At 44.9% G+C, this 12,845-nt stretch overlaps 1 protein-coding gene across 5 annotated transcripts in view; it reads right to left on the bottom strand.

Annotated features, from left to right (window-relative positions):
• adamtsl3 (ADAMTS-like 3) overlaps positions 1-12,845 on the bottom strand; it is a 193,177-nt gene that overhangs the window by 28,648 nt on the left and 151,684 nt on the right. For all 5 annotated transcript variants that reach the window (XM_015946509.3, XM_015946510.3, XM_054747523.2 and 2 more), the window contains 2 exons: positions 9,670-9,744; positions 3,904-4,061 (listed from right to left, as the gene is read on the bottom strand). In XM_015946509.3, coding sequence (XP_015801995.3) covers positions 3,904-4,061; positions 9,670-9,744 — 233 coding nt within the window. The remainder of the gene's footprint in view (positions 1-3,903; positions 4,062-9,669; positions 9,745-12,845) is intronic.

The following is a 12,845-nucleotide window of genomic DNA, read 5'->3' as shown; positions in this document are numbered from 1 at the left end:
CAAGCACTAGGGTGAGCTGACAAAACTCGTGGGGGAGATACTTGGGTCTGTTGTATAGATAGAGTCGGTTACAGTGGCTGTTCTGCTCCACGCCTGATTGATGTACATACAGAACCCGCCTCTATGTCTTTTCTTACTGCTCCCGGTGTCTCGGTCCAGGCATACTGGCGTCCCCAAGCCACTGAGGGAGAGCTGTGAATCTGCGATGGTGTTAGCCAGCCATGTCTCGGTGACACAGAGCAGCCCTGCGTTTTGGTACGCCCACTGACACGCTACATTTGCATGCAACTCTTCCAGTTTATTTCAGAGGGACCGGACATTAGCAAGCAGGATAGAGGGTAGTGGGGGACTTTTTGAGAACGACAGAGATATTTCAGTCTCTGCCGCACTCCACCTCTCCTGCCTCTCTTCCTCTTCCTGCCAGTCCTCCTCGTCACACTCCCGGTTTGTTGTGTGCGCAACATAAACTCTGCCCAGTCCTGCAGACCCGCTGGAACCAGGTAATCCGCCTCCCGTAGAAGTAGAAGATCCTCCCGATTATAGCGCAGTGTTTCATGGCCATGACTCGCTTCAAATGCGAGCAGAGGTCCCAACATAAACCAGAGCAGCAGAAGCAGCAGCAGGGACACTGCAGCAAATGTTCTCATTTTGACAGCTGTCAGCTGTCCGTGGCTTCCCGTCAGTGACAGAAAAGTTTGGTTGCGCACAGATCGGTCCCACTAAAGCCGGCCGTGATTCAAACACATTCCACGGAAATTGTTTGTTATTCACAAAACTCTCGATCAAATGTCATTATTCCAGTAATTCCACACGATTCTACACAATATTACCAGACATGCAGCTGCACTGAACCACTCCTCCGCCTGTTGCCGTTACAGCGCCTACTGTCATAGAACAACCCGATGGTGGATGGTTTTGAGTAGACATCAAATTAAAGTGCTGACCCAAATTTTTATCCTTTGTTTAATTCTCAAAGCCCCAACAAATACTTTTTTTCTCCTCAAACAGCAATGCCAACCAAACACCCAAGGTCTGCTCTACAATTTGGTGATTTAGCAAATTTATCGAGCATTGAAAATAGTCAGAGTCCTACAACCATCAAAATAAATAAATCATACATTATAATTAAAAAAGGGCAGGATGTCGGGAAAAGTCTCTTCTAGTGAGGAAAGACTGTTGCATCTTTATCAAAGTTTCAAAAATGTGGTAGACTGTGTAGAATACAGCATTTTAGAAACTTAAAATGGATTCTATGCCATGTTTGTTTTGGGTGTACTCCACATACTTAGTTCTTTTTCCAGTCCGAGTTCTGTAGTGCACCTCTAGTGGAATACTCCAGTACTACATGCAGTGCAGTGTCGTGCAGGAGCAAGTATGTCAACAGATGCAGCCCGGACAATGCAGGGCAGCGAAACGCTCTGCGAGTAACGTGTTACTTTAATGACGTCACCTTTACTCAACACTCATACATGAGCTTAGTTTGAAACTTTATCAAAAGAGGTAACCAATTTAAAAATAATCTAGGCCACTGAATGCAATCCAAAAGTAGAACAGATTTACCTAAAAAAGCCCTTTTTGCGAAGACTTTACTTCATCAAAGCAGGTTAACTGCTGTTTTTGGACCCCTTTACCACAGTGCTTAAACACAAGTCATCCCTCGTGCTGAGGAAGTAGACACAGGAGTCATTTAAATTTCAGACTGCAGTGGCTCACACATGCTCCGATATCTTAAAATCTAAACATAAGAAACCAGATCTGCTCAGTACCCTGCTTAACACGGAGAGGTTCAGCTGGAGTTCATCAATGAGAGCTTTATCTGGTGTGGAAAGGCTCTTTACAGCAGAAAAAAATAACACTATGAATGAAACTGCTGAAACTCCAGCTGAAAGGTCGGACTTAACTGATGGGATCCTGTGTGAGTTATCGCTACCATGTCACAACATTAAAACATTATTGAAACAACCGTTTTGACACAAAATACATCAAAACTAATTCAAGTGTCAGTTGTGAACACAAGCTTTACAGCTGATTCATAAAGCTCTATTAGCTCTTTATTATCTGGCCAATATATAATCATAAACTTCAGGTATGAGATGCATTTTTATGCATTGCACTCCAATAATTACTCCCTCTCCAAATGAAGGAGACATGCTGTGCAAATGTTTTAAACCTCCATAGGAGAGTTTCTATGTTTTTCTTTGAGTGAGTTGGACTTTATTAATTTCTTTTAAAATAGTCTTGATGATTGGTCTTTCTGGAGGCTTTAGGAAAGTTTTTCTTTTGTTAGACTTTGGCTGTTTATTTTACCCTTTTATGTCCAGAACCTGAAACATAACCCGGCAGGTTTATCGTCCATTAGAATGAAGTTAACAGCTCTTTTAAAATCACCTTGCTGATGCTAAAATCCAATTATAATGTTATTTTGGGTGTTTTTAAATAGAATCTCATATATAAATGAACAAAGTGTTTTTGAAAAAAATGCAAGTATTGGTCCAATTTAATATATATATATATATATATATATATATTTTTTTTTTTCCAAAATGTCTGTTATCTGATGTTCACCCCTTGAGTTTAGGAGTCTTTTTTATGTCAGAAGGATTTACAGGGCCAGCGTTGTCTGACTTAAACAAGAGATATCTGATATTATCAGCCCCTCATTATTATCAGCTGATAATGGCATTAAAATGTAATATTGGAAATTATCGGTATCAGTTTTTGTTTTTTTAATAGCACAACTTTTAAATACTGTGCACATATGTCTCTCTCACAGCAGGAGAGGGGGGTCTAGCATGTAGCTAGCCACTTTCTGTAGCAAGGGCACTGTCCGACAGCGCACCAGAGGCAATAAAGTCAGTGATGTTGATTGGCCAAAAATTCTCAAGGGCTTCCTAGCAACCAAACACGATTAGCTGTTTAACTGCAACTCCAGGGCGCTTTTCCCAGCATCCCAGAAGCAATATTAGTGAGTCTGGTGGAGAAATTTCACTGTTAAATGAGACACAACTGGTCAAAATGATGAGTAAATACTTCTGATTGCACGTATGTGCATACTAACATACGAAACTGACATATTTATGGTAAATATATGACTAAATATTGTAGTTTACTTTTTAGATTTTCATTTCTCCCTTCATGTCAAGAGAGGGAGGCACCTTATCCACCACTGCATTTTGAATATAATATATGATATATTTTATGTTTAACAGATAATTTTTTAAGTGTAAATGTGTATGATAGGAGAAATGTGATGTTAGTTAAAGATATACCAGTATCAGAAATAGTTAGACTATATCAGTATATCACATATTGGTTAAAAAAAATAATAAAGCCGATGTTGAACATTTCTATAACAAGCAAGAGAAAAACCTCCCTATGAAAACTGCCAGGTGTTGTCCTGAAAATAAGTAGAAAAAGCAGCAAAAGTCTACAGAAATAAAAAATATAAAGACCTTTAGAATTTCTTATTGTTTTTTTTGTTGTTGTTTTTTTCAAGTAAACTTTAGAAAGTACAAGAAAAAATTTTCTGTTTGGGGACAAAACTTAGAAACCAGGAAACACAAGACGGGTTGAATAACAAGCTATTCAGCAGTCGAGTTTTGTTTAACACAAAATTCACATTTGATTTAGGAGGAAGCAGCTGTCTGTTTTGGTCATTAGCATAGACCCTTGTCAAAGCCATGATCTAAAACTAACACTGGTTCCCAATTGGACTCGTGATTAGTTTAGATCATTGGAGTAGGTGAGGTAAAGTAAATGTTGACACAGTACTGAGAAGAAAATATGTCTTCATGGTTGTTAAACCCTCTGATGGAATCACTAAGAGTTGTTTTAACATGCAACTTTAAATTATCAGTCTTTATCAGAATGAAGGTGTAAATATGTGCTGTTGTCAGCTCTTACTTTGATAGTGAAGTCTGCCCCGAGAGGTCCAGTCACCCTGAGGATTTCCTTATCTGTAAGCTTCTGGTAGTCCAAGGTGGTGTTTTCCAGGTGGTACTGACCAGATTTATCCAGCGTCAGCTCACTTTTTATCCCCTGTAGAGTCTTACTTTCCACATCTAACCAATGAAACAAAGTAGAAAACAAGAGACTCGCTGTTTGTTTGTCCACCAAACTTTGGGTATAACTTTCGTCTAGATTCTTGATTTCTCTGTAGTTTTTCATCATTCTTGTGTCGCTATTCTTTAAACAGAATTAACAAGCAAATAAAAATGTGATTAGGACATCTGACTGCTTAAACCACTGATTTAATTTGTCTCGGACCACACACAGGTCTTTAGACGGAGCCAGTAACACATGAAGACAGTCTGGTTTTTACATTTAAAAGCCAAGAGAATCAGTCCAGAACCATCAAGAGGCTCGTCAGCAGATCTGTGGGAGGTTTTTTTCCCCCCTGTTTGACCCAACTTTACCTCTGATACTAAAACGGACTGGATTCTGTGTAACTCCAGTATGAAACTTCAAAGAAAAACTGCTGAGAAACACAAGAACCAGAAGCTGTTGACTTCTGGAGATGAATAGTTTAAATCTTAGTTCCTTTTAAAGATAAATTAATAGAGGGAAATGTTTAACTGTCCCTTTGATTTACTGAGTTATAGCTGTAATTAGTACATTAAGTGTGGAACAAACGATACGTGCAGAGAGGATGAGTTTTACATCAAGTTATATATTCTGGAAGACTCATGTCCTACCAGAGCCAGAGCAAATGAAAGAAATACATTAATCAGCCATACTATAATGACCAGTGATAGATGAGGTTAAGAAAATGGATCATGTGGTAGAGCTACCTGGTGGTAGGTGGTTCAGGCCAATGTTTCCCAACGCTGGTCCTCAGGGCACACTGCCCTACATGTCTTCCATGTCTCTGCTTCAGCACACCTGATTTACTTTGGATCCTCAGGAGTACATCAAGTGCTGCAGATGCCTGATTTAAGTCAGGTGTGTGGCAGCAGGTAAACACTGGTGTTTAAAAGGGCAACACGGAAAACATGCAGGACAGTGTGCCCTGAGGACCAGGATTGGGAAACACTGGTTCAGACAACAAGGAAATCTTCTGACCCAAACCCACCATTGAATTGAACATGCTTTGCAAAGGCTGATTTTCTCAGTGTACAGTTAGCCCAATTTTGAGTCAAGTTGAATGTGTGTTTAATGAAAAGCCATACACATTTATGACTAAGAGCATGTGATTTTCTAAGAGTTTTCCTGTTTTAAAAAGGATTTAGCATGAAACAAGTGTAGCTTCCAAAGAGCTGGTGGTAGTTGTGTCTCAGAGAGCAGACATGTCGGGAAAAGTTTATTTAAATACATACTTTACTTATATTTTAATACATTTGCAGAGGCCTCTAGTACGGATGAATGTCTTCTAATTTGTATTCTGAGTACAAAAAGCCCTGGTGTGTCTGTTTCAGGATCTAGAAGATTGCCAGATCAGAGGGGAGCTTCAGACGGCAAGTTTGGAGTCTTTTTTTCCTAATATTTATACATCATATTGTCTAACAACAATGCAGCTCTAGTTACTCAGTTTTCTCTCTGACATTGATGTTTTATCTCCACAAATAACACAATCCTGAAGGAGTTCTACTGTGTGGTGAAGTTGCCAATGCTAACGGTTAGCTTCTATGAGCCGAGACGTACTCTGCTGTTTCCTGGACGTTAAACCAACAACAGCCTTCTCCATCATGAGTCAAGATGGGTGAGTCCATGAATGTTCTGTGACAGTGTGTGATGTAGATTTGTCAGGGTGTTCTAATCCAAGAGACTTAGTCTACTTTCTGTCAGAAGCTTATGCAGGAGAAAGGTGTAGGAGACTATTTACATGTTCAGTCGCATGAAAAACTCAAGAGATTATAATCAGATGTAATAATTTAAAAATGTTTTTTCAGTGAAGTACCACTTTAAATGTCTCTTCCAGAAATGTCTGTCACACTCCATAGAACAAACATCTAAAATGTGTAAAATGTAACTAACTGTTGTTCTATGTTCCGAATAATAAACTTTCATGGTGGTGAAAACGAAGAGTCGGAGTACCCGGCCCGGAGGGTTACCGGGGTCCCACCCTGGAGCCAGGCCTGGGGTTGGGGCCCGTGAGCGAGCGCCTGGTGGCCGGGCTTTCGCCCATGGGGCCCGGCCGGGCCCAGCCCGAACCGGATACATGGGCTCGTCCAACTGTGGACCCACCACCCGCAGGAGGAACATGAAGGGTCCGGTGCAATGTGAATCGGGTGGCAGACCAAGGCGGGAGCCTTGGCGGTCCAATCCCCGGACAAGGAAACTAGTTTTTGGGACATGGAACGTCACCTCGCTGGCGGGGAAGGAGCCGGAGCTTGTGGCAGAGGTTGAGCGGTACCAGCTAGATATAGTCGGACTCACCTCGACACATTGCATTGGCTCTGGAACCCGAGACCTGGAGAGGGGTTGGACACTCTACTTTGCTGGAGTTGCTCCGGGTGAGAGGCGGAGGGCTGGGGTTGGCTTTTTGTTAGCCCCGAAACTCTCTGCCTGTGTGTTGGGGTTTACCCCGGGGGACAAGAGGGTAGCTTCCTTGCGCCTTCGGGTCGGGGAACGGGTCCTGACTGTTGTTTGTGCTTATGGGCCAAATATCAGTTCAGAGTACCCACCCTTTTTGGAGTCCCTGGGACGAGTGCTAGATAGTGCTCCATCAGGGGACTCCATTGTCCTGCTGGGGGACTTCAATGCTCACGTGGGCAATGACAGCTTGACCTGGAGGGGTGTGATTGGGAGGAACGGCCCACCTGATCAGAACTCGAGCGGTGTTTTGTTATTGGACTTCTGTGCAAGCCGCAGTTTGGCCATAACGAACACCATGTTCGAACATAAGGATGCCCACCGGTACACTTGGTACCAGGGCAGCCTAGGTCACAGGTCGATGATAGATTTTGTAGTCGTATCATCTGACCTGCGACCGTATGTTTTGGACACCCGAGTGAAGAGAGGGGCGGAGCTGTCAACTGATCACCACCTGGTGGTGAGTTGGATCAGATGGCAAGGGAACATGCCGCGTAGACCTGGCAGACCCAAACGCATAGTGAGGGTCTGCTGGGAACGCCTGGCAGAAGAACCTGTCAAGACGGTCTTCAACTCCCACCTCCGGCAGAGCTTTGACCACGTCCCGAGAGCAGTGGGGGACATTGAGTCCGAGTGGGCCTTGTTCCACTCTGCGATTGTCGAGGCGGCTGTTGCTAGCTGTGGTCGTAAGGTGGCCGGTGCCAGTCGTGGTGGCAACCCCCGTACCCGCTGGTGGACACCAGAGGTTCGGGGAGCCGTCAGGCTGAAGAAGGAGGCCTACAGGGCGTGGCTGGTCTGTGGGTCTCCGGAGGCAGCAGACAGGTACCGGATAGCCAAGCGGGGTGCAGCAGTGGCAGTTGCCGAGGCAAAATCTCGGGCGTGGGAGGAGTTTGGTGAGGCCATGGAGAAAGACTATCGATCGGCTCCAAAGAGGTTCTGGCAAACTGTCCGGCGCCTCAGGAGAGGAAGGCAGCAACTCGCTCACACTGTTTACAGTGGGGATGGGGAGCTGCTGACGTCAACTGAGGCTATAGTCGGACGGTGGAAGGAATACTTTGAGGAGCTCCTCAATCCCACCAATGCGCATTCCGAGGAGGAACCAGAGCTGGGAGGCCTGGGGATGGACTGTCCGATCTCGGGGGCAGAAGTTGCTGAGGTAGTCAAACAACTACACAGCGGCGGAGCCCCGGGGGCGGATGAGGTTCGTCCTGGGTATCTTAAGGCTATGGATGTTGTAGGGCTGTCATGGTTGACACGTCTCTACAACATTGCGTGGTCATCGGGGGCAGTTCCTAGGGAGTGGCAGACCGGGGTGGTGGTCCCCATCTTTAAGAAGGGTGACCTGAGGGTGTGTTCCAACTATAGGGGGATCACACTCCTCAGCCTCCCTGGAAAGGTCTACTCCAAGGTACTGGAGAGGAGGGTCCGATCGATAGTTGAATCTCAGATAGAGGAGGAGCAATGTGGTTTTCGTCCTGGCCGTGGAACTGTGGACCAGCTCTATACCCTTGCAAGGGTGATGGAGGGGGCATGGGAGTTTGCCCAACCAATCCACATGTGCTTTGTGGATTTGGAGAAGGCTTATGACCGTGTCCCCAGGGGCACCCTGTGGGGGACGCTCCAGGAGTATGGGGTGGGTGGCTTTCTGTTAAGGGCCATTCAGTCCCTTTACCAGAGGAGCGTGAGTTTGGTCCGCATAGCCGGTAGTAAGTCGGACCTGTTCCCAGTGAGGGTTGGACTCCGCCAGGGCTGCCCTTTGTCACCGGTTCTGTTCATTACTTTTATGGACAGAATTTCTAGACGCAGCCGTGGTGTGGAGTGTGTCGAGTTTGGTGGCAGGAGAATCTCGTCTCTGCTTTTTGCGGATGATGTGGTCCTCCTAGCTTCATCCAGCTCTGACCTTCAGCTCTTGCTGGGTAGGTTCGCGGCCGAATGTGAAGCGGCTGGGATGAGGATCAGCACCTCCAAATCTGAGACCATGGTTCTCGACCGGAAAAGGGTGGCTTGCCACCTCCGGGTCGGGGGAGAGGTCCTACCTCAAGTGGAGGAGTTTAAGTATCTCGGGGTCTTGTTCACGAGTGAGGGTAGGAGGGATCGGGAGATCGACAGGCGGATTGGTTCGGCGTCTGCAGTGATGCGGACGCTGACCCGATCTGTCGTGGGGAAGAGGGAGCTGAGCCAGAAAGCCAGGCTCTCGATTTACCGGTCGATCTACGTCCCAATCCTCACCTATGGTCATGAGCTTTGGGTAATGACCGAAAGAACGAGATCGCGGATACAAGCGGCCGAAATGAGTTTCCTCCGTAGGGTGGCCGGGCTCAGCCTTAGAGATAGGGTGAGGAGCTCGGACATTCGGGAGGGACTCGGAGTAGAACCGCTGCTCCTCCGGATCGAAAGGAGCCAGTTGAGGTGGTTTGGGCATCTGGTCAGGATGCCTCCTGGACGCCTCCCTGGGGAGGTGTTTCGGGCATGTCCTGCCGGCAGAAGGCCCCCGGGTCGACCCAGGACACGTTGGAGAAGTTACATCTCCAATCTGGTCCGGGAACGCCTTGGGGTCCTGCCGGAGGAGCTGGTGGACAAGGCCGGGGAGAGGACGGCCTGGAGCTCCCTAGTTGGGATGCTGCCCCCGCGACCCGGACCCGGATAAGCGGAGGAAGACGAGACGAGAGACGAGATGTTGCTGCTCCAAATGAACCAGCTAAAGCACATTTAACTTTGTGGAAACATTACAGCCTGGCAGCAGTTATGACTCCCAATGGGAGTTGTACGGTAACAATGGGTTTCAAGCCTCCAGGTTACCAAAGCATCATCAGGTGTTGGTGGGATGCATTGCACAAACGAGTCTGATCCAAAAGAAGAACTGTCTCAGCTTGGTGCTCCACTCAACTGAAGAAGTGCAAAGTTCTATTGGAGTCCATGCATTTAAAGGTCATGGCTGTTCATGTGGAGGGTCTAGCCTATTGTTTTATACTATGGTGGAAAGTGAGTCACCACAACAGAGACTAAATATAGGAGAGTCTAACTTAACCAGTGTACTCCTGACCAATGGAATCTACCAATATAACAACCAAATAATAGCAGCAGGGTATTTTTCTACTGTTTTGGATTGAAGGACACCCCAGACCTACCAGGACTTACACAAGTGATCCGGGCCTTTCAGAACCAGACGTACGTGACGACTCTTGTAGGGGATGATGACCACTGTGTCTTCCGCTGGAGCAAGACAGAGAAAACAACAATACTAACAAAACAGAAATTAAACTACGGTAATTTCAAACTCAAATAATTTATAATTACCTAATTTTTATAAGTTTGACAAACAAAATGTGTCAAAGTTTGAGCACACCGCTCAAGAACATAAAAACTCCTAAAAAATAAACACAAACATTTTTATAGCTTTACGGTTCTGTGATCAAGGAAATACAGGTCCTTCTAAAAAAATTTAAAAAATTAGCATATTGTGAATAAGTTCATTATTTTCTGTAATGTACCGATAAACATTAGACTTTCATATATATTAGCTTCGTTACACACAACTGAAGTAGTTCAAGCCTTTTATTGTTTCTAATATTGATGATTTTGGCATACAGCTCATGAAAACCCAAAATTCCCATCTCTAATAATTAGCATATCATGAAAAGTTTCTCTAAACGAGCTATTAACCTAATCATCTAAATCAACTAATAAACTCTTAACACCTGCAAAAGATTCCTGAGGCTTTTAAAAATTCCCAGCCTGGTTCATTACTCAAAACCGCAGTCATGGGTAAGACTGCCGACCTGACTGCTGTCCAGAACGCCATCATTGACACCCTCAAGCAAGAGGGTAAGACGCAGAAATTTCTGAATGAAAAGGCTGTTCCCAGAGTGCTGTTTCAAGGCACCTCAGTGGGAAGTCTGTGGGAAGGAAAAAGTGTGGCAGAAAACGCTGCACAACGAGAAGAGGTGACCGGATCCTGATGAAGATTGTGGAGAAGGGCCGATTCCAAACCTTGGGGGACCTGCGGAAGCAGTGGACTGAGTCTCGAGTAGAAACATCCAGAGCAACCGTGTACAGACGTGTGCAGGAAATGGGCTACAGGTGCCGCATTCCCCAGGTCAAGCCACTTTTGAACCAGAAACAGCGGCAGAAGCGCCTGACCTGGGCTACAGACAAGCAGCACTGGACTGTTGCTCAGTGGTCCAAAGTACTTTTTTCGGATGAATGCAAATTTTGCATGTCATTTGGAAATCAAGGTGCCAGAGTCTGGAGGAAGATGGCAGAGGGAAATGCCAAAATGCCTGAAGTCCAGTGTCAAGTTCCCACAGTCAGTGATGGTCTGGGGTGCCATGTCAGCTGCTGGTGTTGGTTCACTGTGTTTTTTATCAAGGGCAGGGTCAATGCAGCTAGCCATCAGGTTTTGGAGCACTTCATGCTTCCATCTTCTGAAAAGCTTTATGGAGATGAAGATTTTATTTTTCAGCATGACCTGGCACCTGCTCACAGTGCCAAAACCACTGGTAAATGGTTTACTGACCATGGTATTACTGTGCTCAATTGGCCTGCCAACTCTCCTGACCTGAACCCCATTGAGAATCTGTGGGATATTTGAAGAGAAAGTTGAGAGACGCATGACCCAACACTCTGGATGAGCTTAAGGCGAAGCATCCTGGGCCTACATAACACCTCAGCAGTGCCACAGGCTGATTGCCTCCATGCCACGCCACATTGAAGCAGTCATTTCTGCAAAAGGATTCCCAACCAAGTATTGAGTGCATAACTGAACATAATTATTTGAATGTTGACTTCTTTTGTATTAAAAACACGTTTCTTTTATTGGTCGGATGAAATGTGCAAATTTTTTGAGTTAGGAATTTTGGGTTTTTATGAGCTGTATGCCAAAATCATCAATATTAGAAACAATAAAAGGCTTGAACTACTTCAGCTGTGTGTAATGAATCTAATATATATGAAAGTCTAATGTTTATCAGTACATTACAGAAAATAATGAACTTTATCACAATATACTAATTTTTTGAGAATGACCTGTATTACGCTATTCAATTCAATTAAATTCTATTTTATTTATATAGCGCCAAATCACGACAAGAGTCATCTTATGGCACTTCATACAGTAAACATTCCAATCCAGGTCAGTTCATTAAGCCAATCAGAAAAAATGTTTCCTATATAAGGAACCCAGCAAATTGCATCAAGTCACTGACTAGTGTCAGTGACTTGACAGCATTCCTCATACTAAGCAAGCATTAGCGACAGTGGAGAGGAAAACTCCCTTTTAACAGGAAGAAACCTCCAGAGGATCCTGGCTCAGTATAAGCAGCCATCCACCATGACTCACTGGGGATTGAGAAGACACACACACACACACACACACACACACACACACACACACACACACACACACACACACACACACACACACACACACACACACACACACACACACACACACACACACACACACACACACACACACACACACACACACACACACACACACACACACACACACACACACACACACACACACACCAAGCAATGTGTCTATGGTACGCTACATCGAGGTGGATAAAATGTGTTTTTGGCACGAACAAGGCAGTGTGCAGCCATACTCTTTTGAACCGGATTGCAAGCTATGGATCTATCTGGCATTCATTCACAATCTGGATATTCCCAGGACTTCCAGAAAAATGTGTACTCCCACATTCTTCTTTGCTGTTTTCCTGTTTTCCAACAAGGAAGTTGGCAGGAGCTCCAGCTAGCATTAGCAGTAGATTGGGCTTGCGTTTTTCTGTGGTTAGCATTACTGTGACTGGCATTTGTATAATGTTTAAGTTGAAGTGGTGTGTCTAAGCTTGCCTTGACGCTTTGCCTGCTGGTGACAGTCAGAGGGACCAGTAGCACCAGTGTTCGGCAGCCTTGCTTTCGTCAGTGCACCCCAGGGCATCTGCGGCTACATTGTAGCTCATTATCATCAGCGTGTGAATGTGTGTGTGATGAAAGACTGATTGTGCTATGAAGCGCCTTGGGGGTTGTAGAACCCAAAGAAGGCGCTATACAAATCCAGGCCATTTACCATGTTACGGCATGTTAAACCAGCCTTTAATAAAAAAACAACAGAATAAAAAGCTATGTTTGTTTTTAAATTATTCTTCTGAGGGGCGTTTTGAGGTGTGCAGAATGAAGGTACAGTATTTCCTTTTAAAATCTTCTGTACGGTCATTCTGTTTTTCTTTTCAACTCGCATTTCTTGCTTCTTTTTAAACACAGAAAAAAAGAAGTAGCTGGAACTTTAGCAAACAAGGTAAAGAACA

Source organism: Nothobranchius furzeri, chromosome 2 (assembly GCF_043380555.1).
Source record: "Nothobranchius furzeri strain GRZ-AD chromosome 2, NfurGRZ-RIMD1, whole genome shotgun sequence".
Classification (NCBI taxonomy): Eukaryota; Metazoa; Chordata; class Actinopteri; order Cyprinodontiformes; family Nothobranchiidae; genus Nothobranchius; species Nothobranchius furzeri.
This window is presented reverse-complemented; position numbering and strand designations above follow the sequence as displayed.